The following is a 7,599-nucleotide window of genomic DNA, read 5'->3' as shown; positions in this document are numbered from 1 at the left end:
AAGCCGATTGACTTCAACTATAATTCGATTCGGTTGACGTAATATCGTACGCGATCTTCATACGGAATGACACGAACCTCATGATTGGATTGGGGCGATCGTATATAATTGATGCAAAAAACGATGCAAAAAAATATAAATATCTCTACCTCTCGAAAGAAGACGAAGTGATGACTGTACAAATTATGATTTAGGTGATGATGATATATTAAGTTCTTATTCACGTGATGGCCTTATACTTGTGATAAGGATGCAGGAAGTCGATAGACAGTTGACTTGATTGAAGCTTCAAGTGATCGCATATACGATCTATATATCTTTAACGCTTCTAGTCACCTTTGGACTTATTGTGAGTCTGAAATATTATTCCGTTTACATGACGAGGCTAATCGAGTCTCTCGAGCAATGTTCTTCGATTCTTATCCCACGTGTTGTTTATATACGTTTTACAATTTATTTACGCTCGGAGACGAGGCATGATTTTGACAGTCCGAATGTTAATCGACATCGGGAGTACCGTGATGCATGCCTCCGACCTTAAGTCGGTCGCTCGGACATTCCTCGGAGGGAAGCGAAGATGGTGCACGGCGAGGAGGAGGAGGAGGGACGACGAAAGAGGCGGCGAGGAAGAGTCGTGGCCCATTTCTTTTAGAAGGGAAACGATGATTACAGTTAAGCCGTTATACCTCCGCGTACGTCTCGGTCGCTCGCTCAGTTTTCTGTGGAGCGGCATTCCTGACCGGCGTCTCACGTCACAGCTGGAAATCCTCGTGAGAAACCTGCACCTCGGTGTAGCGGCTGTGTGGCAACCAGCTTCTCGCTGTCCTCGCCTCGCCTCGCCTTGCACACGCCACGGCCAACCCTTTTACGGCACTTTTCTCACCGGAGACACCGGAGACGTCGAGGTATTACTAAAGACCGACCTTCATGTCTCTTTTCCAGGCCCGGTTAGAAATCGCCACCGCGAAAATCTTTATCCGCGCGATCTCGGATGACATCCGAGCGAATGTAAAAGTTTACGAATCAACGAATAATTCGGTATATAAATAGAGATAGAGGACAGGCAACTTTGGTGTAAACATCGAAGTGATTTAAAGAGGAAGAAAATAAGCGAGATTTTATCGTGATAAAAGCATCCGGGTAGATGTGTTTGCTGATACGAAAAAAAAGCGCTCGACGATAGCTTTGATTTTTGCCGAAGCATCACAGCACGCTCGCAATTTCGGTCCCGTCTGTATTATTTTTAGTTTCGCAATAGAAAATGTGTCATTTTATTTATCTATCTTGTGACTTTACGAGTGACGTGTCGAACAGTTGCAGAGGGAACGCGATATATAATTTCTTCTAAAGATAAAAGCTGATAACGCTCGATAACGATCGATTAGCGACGGCAGAGATGACGGTTATATTGTTGCAATGAGCGATTTGCTGCACCGCTGAAAAACCCTTTCACCTTCCTATCGCACATATGTGCGATTCTTTTGAAAGCGTTCTCGTTCTCCAACGGCGGTATCACTCGAACGAGGCAACGTATCTCGCTGTTTATCAATATAATTACAATAGTTTGCAATCGGTCCATTAATCAACGTTGAGTTCCCAGATGGATAAGTGCGATGAGAAAATATGATATCGAAAGAATTGAAAGACGTACGCACAAATACAAAACACGGTGAACATAAAAGTTTAAAAGACGCCGATTCACATTTTTTATATCTGCGAATCAGTTATCGGACACTCCATTACTTAAAAAAGGATCAGATAAGTTCTTCGACTATTTGATCTTCGATCTTCCACATTACGGAGTTGGCTCTGTCTTTCAAATGAGTGAGACTCTTTTTGTCTTAGAGTTTTCGAATTCTTCGTGAAGGAATTTAAAATCTCTTCTGACGAAACTATTGAATTTTAATGTCGAGCGATCTCGTGCAACTCTCTCTCTCTCTCTATCTTTCTCGAGGAGAGTTAAAGAATTAGACGCGCACACGATGCGGTGTTTTACATTTTAACATGAGAAATTTTTGGTATGCGCGCAGGAGGAGCGAAGACTGGAGCAGTTAAAGAGGGCGACGGACAGAATACAAAGGGAAATCGAAGAAGTTACCGAGAGGGAGCACGAGCTGCGGAACGTGGGCAGCATTAAAACCACATCCCACGAGACGGTAGACTGCAAGGTATCTTCAAAACGCGTACTCCAAATAATGCGGTTTAACGTCTTGTGCACCTTTCCGTATCTGTAAATCCCACGCGTGTTTGGCATCTACTTTTCGTTTGTGAAAATAAAAATATTTCAGAGTTTCAAGTACATCCACGGTAATCGATTCTGTCCCTCGGACACTTTTTTACATCAATGTTCATAGTCCATGCATGATTAACGAAACAAAATCATGCACGGACTATGTGATCACTTCTGGTGAAAATTTCCGAGGATTACCGTGAATTTCCAGAATCGATTACCGTGGGTGTACAGTCGTGGACATATCGGTTGCGACACTTTTTTTTTATAGGTTTTCATAGGTATATATTTAATATATATAATATATATTTCATAGGTAACTAATATTTTGCAAATTCGAACCATGAAGGTGTACTATTTTTAGTTTAGAGACAGTACACCATTCGCATTTGCAAAATGTTAGGGCGTTTCGAAAACCTATTAAAAAAAAAGTAACGCAACCGATATGTCCATGACATGTCTGTACATGCCTGAAGGAAAATATGAAAATCTGAAAATGTGAAAATTCCGTTTGAAGATTCGCGAAATCGTTCTCACAAGCACGAGAGATTCATTTGTATTTTGAAATAATATTTATTTGGCATTAATATTGATTTTACTGCATTATAGGTGCGCCGTATGCCACAGGCCCTGGCCTCGGGCAAACTGAAGAGGACAACGTCCACGCCGCAGATACTGGAGGCAGTCAGCCCGACGTCGCTGTCGCCAAACTTGACGCCAAAGATGACGAACGGTGTGATATCTACGCGCACCACGCCGACGCCGCTGCGCTTCGCGACCACGCCGAGCCAGAGGGGTCTGATGCACAGGTTCCTGGCCACGCGGGGAAAAATCTACAAGAGCAAGTCGCCGAACAACGACAGCTTGAGCTCCCCCGTAACGCCCAACATCACGCTCAATCCTCTGAGTATCAAGGCCTTCAACAGAACGCTGGAGATACCATTGGAGCCGGACGACGAGCCAAAGAAGCCGTTAACGAGGAAAGGATACGTTCCTGTCGAGCAGAAGATTCAAAAGGAGCTACATGACATGAGAGAACGAGAGAACGAATTAAGGTATCGAAGTTTTCGAATCGAAGAATTCAACGCAAGATATCGTTCTTTTAATAATAGATTAAGAGAGACGATTAATCTGAGAGTAATTTTTTAATTGTTTAAGAATAATTTTTGAAAACTCAAGAATTTGATTTGAACAATTATTACATTATCTCCAACGTGACAATAATCACTAATACAAATTTAAATACATAATTAACTTATATAAAAAGATTAATCTGAGAGCAATTTTTTAATTGTTTAAGAATAATTTTTGAAAATTCTCAAGAAAGCGATTTGAACCATTATTATATTATCTCCTATGTGACAATAATCACTAATACAAATTCAAATACATAATTAATTTATATATACATACACAATTTATTTAATATCTCATTTTGCTTGCGTAACGAAGGAAGCGGTAGAAAGGTAATCACCAAGGTATTGTTAAGACAAACTATTGCAATCAAAAAATCTAAAAAAGGATCTTTCATTCGATTATTATATTTGCAAATTCAAACTGATTCGTGTAAATCTCGTTTATCTTCCAGATTGATGAGATCGCAGATGTTGGCAAAGTCGCAGCCGAATCTACTTGATATAGGAAACGATAATGATTCCGACATTTACGACGGCTCGAGCTCTCTCAGAAGCGGCGCTTCCACTAACACTTTGAACGAGGACGAAATCGAGAGAGAACACAAGGGAAAGCACAAGGTTGGCGTTGTTTTCACAATGGCTACAATCAATTACTGTCATCCGAAACAAAGGCGTTAATTTATGATAAGAACCATTTCTTTGAAACGCGTTTGTTGACAGTTAATTGACTAAGCGAATAAAAAAGTCTACTTGTACTTGCAGCCTAGTCCACGACGTCGTAACACGCTCATCGCGCAATGGGAAAATCTGATAGCTGCCAAGAGAGAATCTATCGAGAATAACAACGAGAAAGACAGCTTCTGAAAGTTCTACAGCTGCTTTGCAGATAGCAACGCTGTCTTTGACTTTATCCTATCGGTATTCTATCTAAACGATCGATTGTAAATTAGTGATATTTAATATTAAAATATAACAGTTAGCAATTAACTGTTTCTACTGTAACAAGAGCGTTGCTCCGTCTTTCTTGAAGCACATCTTAAACGGATATTTTCTTGTTTTTTTTTATCTTGTTTTATATAGTTTATTTACGAATGAACAATTTTTTTTTAATATACTTGTTTGAATATTTATGCGTTAATTAGAGTTTATACCGTGTCGCGGCTGCGTGTTTTTTCAGTATTAAGTTGCTGGCTAAATGTCATTAAAACGCAACTGCTTGTGAAATTGAAGAATCTTAAGAAAGTATAGGGCACACATTTTTGTTTCATCGTTATTGATGGATTGGATGACATGAATAAAATATGTAAAATATTTTCACTCGCGAGCGACTGAAATTTTTGTACGTTAATCGCGTACGTTAATCATATTAATGTAACTTTGCGGGTGTAAAGTGCTTAATATTATAATCGTTAGCTCATTCGATTAGGACATGTGTATAGTATTACATATATGTGTATTAAATAATAATTAGTCGTAAAGATGGTTAAGAGATTCGACGGATATCTGCATGTGAAAAATTCAGTTGTAATAATAATATCGAATAATATTATATTGAATCGATTTTTGTAATTTTCTTTTTAAATCTCCAAAGATGAACGGTGATCGTTCGATTTTAAAAAATTATTATTTTGTCATATAATTTATAAGCAAGGTTATAAAAAATTGACTTTTTTTAACTGTCTTTTAATTTTTTTTAAATAAGAAAAATAAATATAAAGAATTTATTATTTAAAACTTTGATTTATTTCTTGGAAAAATTGAATTGAATAAACAAGACACAGGAAATAAAGATAAGAATCCTAACTGTAATGTTCTTATTGCACATAATGAGAGAGAAAGATGAGAGATTATTTTTATCCTACATCAATATTTCTCGTATACGAAGAATTCTTCCTTTATAGAACTTTTTGAAATCAATGATATAATTTGATTTTAATGAGACAGTTTTATAATAAACAGAATAAATGCATTTTTTATTCATACGGGTTATACATATGTATAACAGTTAATATAATCTGCAGTTATTACCAATATGATAATATAACATATACATACTGCAAAGTCATATCAATATTTATATTTTTGTAAGTATAAATATGCAGCTAAATAGATATGACTCGTTACAATTTAATCGTCTGAATAAAAACTCATTACAAATAATGCAAAAAATTTTAATTTTGCTGCTTTTTCAATATTATTTTACAAAAACGGTTCTTTAAGCTTAAAATAATTTATTTTCTAAATTTGAAAAAAACGTTTATTATATTAAAACTTTAATAAATACGTTTTTACAGATTTAAATTTTATGACTCTTATACGTATAAATTTTACTAAATAAATTGTTGGGCCAATCGATTTTTATATGCAAAGTATGTAAATTCAGAATCGAACTCGAGTCTTAATTTCGCTCAATATACAGACAATTGTTCTGTCATCTAAACATCTCGATATCAAGAACAAAATAATAAAGTAATAGTAAACAACGAATAGTACACACACACACACACACACACACACACACACACACACACATATATATATATAATATATATGTATACACACTTTTCGAAGGGTTACCTACTAAAAGCTTACCGATTGACTAATCATATACGATTTTCCATGACAAACACTTTGGAAAATTTCTCCCCTCTTCTTTCCCAAATGAGCAACCTGTTTCAAGATTGACCTTAATTCCTCGTTCAGTCAATAGAAGATACAATCGAACCTCGATAACTCGAATCTCAAGGGAACAGCTGTAAAAATCTTCGAGTCATAAAGGTTTCGCTTTATCGAAGTTCAAATAAAAGAGAATTAACATATGAAAATTACGAAAGCTTTGTACGAGAGTTTATAATTTATAATGAGTTTTAAAGGAAAATATTCGATGATTTTCGAGTCGGTTTTTGAGTTATAGAGGTACGAGTTATCGAGGTTCGACTGTATAACATACTTAAGCACTGATGGAGTGAGAAAAAATTTGATAACCGTCGTGTTGAACGTTCGGGAGTGAATATTACAGATCTACGATACACAAATTAGGCCAAAAGTTTATTATACGATCGTGGTGATACGGTTATTTACCTTATGCTACAAATTAATTGACCGTTTGATCGATTAAATTGAGCACGTATTTATAAGATATCATGTCGGGTTCGAGAAGGGAAGCGGAAAAGGAGCAACGTATCATTCTCGATCTTTACGCCAAAGTAGAAACAAATACTGAATCTTTTCTATGCTGCAGAGGGCGTATGGAAATTGTATGTCACGCGCTCATGGTCCATGCGTATTTAAATGAGTTAAAGAAAAATCCTAAGGAACGACCTTCTAAGGCCTCTAATGTAAAAAAATTGAGAACTTAGTACATGTACCAATTATGAAAAACTGAGAACTTAGTATATGTACCTATAATATGTAAACATAAATATGAGAACAGTGGAGGAGATTCGAGGAGGACGATCTTCCGTCTTCCCAGGGATGCAAGTATATTGTCCTATAATTCAGAAAATATATCCCATATATTCTAGTAATCTAGTTCAATAGCGGTCAAATTAAGTTGACAATCTGCAATGTCAAAATTCTTGTTTTTGCGCTCTCGAAACTCAAAATTGAGCATTCAATTTTTTCAAATGCTTGGGAAAAAAATAAAGATAATAATTTCTAATTGAAATAAAATTCATAGTGTTAATTAATGTGGTAATTTTCTAAATATATTATCTCCTTAGATTTGTACATATGTACATATTATAGTAATATAAAATATATATACTTCGCACTGTTTTATCTTTTAAGTAAAATATAAGGTGTGCTACTTTTCATTTATAGCAAATTTGCTATAAATTTAATAAAACGATTTATTAAATATTTCCGCAATATGCCAAAATCTATTTGTAGCCCTCTTCTCTTTAGGAATGTCAAGAATAACTTTTCTCTTCCGTTTTTAAATAACTCTTATTTAATTAATAATTAAAGATTGATGCTTTATTAGTTAATCATGGAATAAAATTGTATTAATTGAAAAAGAGACCAAAATGTTGGCCGCAACTTGACCGCATTCAAGAGCGCATTTATAGAAAGCTAGCAGACATACATATTTCAATTTTTAGTTTCTAGTAATTCTTATTGTCTTTTCCCTATTCGTTTCGTCCTTGAATATTAAAAGAGTGGGACATATCTTAATTATAAGAATATGAAGTGCCAAGTCATCACTTAACCATTAATAACCATATGTATATA

The 7,599-nt window shown here is 35.6% G+C and overlaps 1 protein-coding gene across 1 annotated transcript; it reads left to right on the top strand.

The window, feature by feature from the left end:
• The first annotated feature begins 269 nt into the window (after positions 1-269).
• Positions 270-4,926, top strand: LOC105452724. Its single transcript, XM_011694092.1, has 5 exons — positions 270-905; positions 2,031-2,168; positions 2,840-3,285; positions 3,819-3,984; positions 4,129-4,926. Exons 1-5 carry the CDS (start codon positions 477-479, stop codon positions 4,228-4,230), a joined length of 1,281 nt encoding a protein of 426 aa, XP_011692394.1. The 5' UTR covers positions 270-476; the 3' UTR covers positions 4,231-4,926.
• The last annotated feature ends 2,673 nt before the right edge of the window (positions 4,927-7,599 follow it).

The sequence above is a fragment of the Wasmannia auropunctata genome, unplaced genomic scaffold, assembly GCF_000956235.1.
Source record: "Wasmannia auropunctata unplaced genomic scaffold, wasmannia.A_1.0 LD336026.1, whole genome shotgun sequence".
Taxonomy (NCBI): Eukaryota; Metazoa; Arthropoda; class Insecta; order Hymenoptera; family Formicidae; genus Wasmannia; species Wasmannia auropunctata.
Note: the sequence above shows the minus strand (reverse complement) of the source record. Positions and strands in the feature narration are given on the sequence as shown.

Excerpts from the sequence above, each read along its gene's own strand:
- LOC105452724 (XM_011694092.1), top strand. The coding sequence starts at position 477 with ATGATTTTGACAGTCCGAATGTTAATCGACATCGGGAGTACCGTGATG. Across the intron at positions 2,169-2,839 it reads ACGAGACGGTAGACTGCAAG|GTGCGCCGTATGCCACAGGC; the intron begins GTATCTTCAAAA and ends ACTGCATTATAG. Across the intron at positions 3,985-4,128 it reads AACACAAGGGAAAGCACAAG|CCTAGTCCACGACGTCGTAA; the intron begins GTTGGCGTTGTT and ends TTGTACTTGCAG.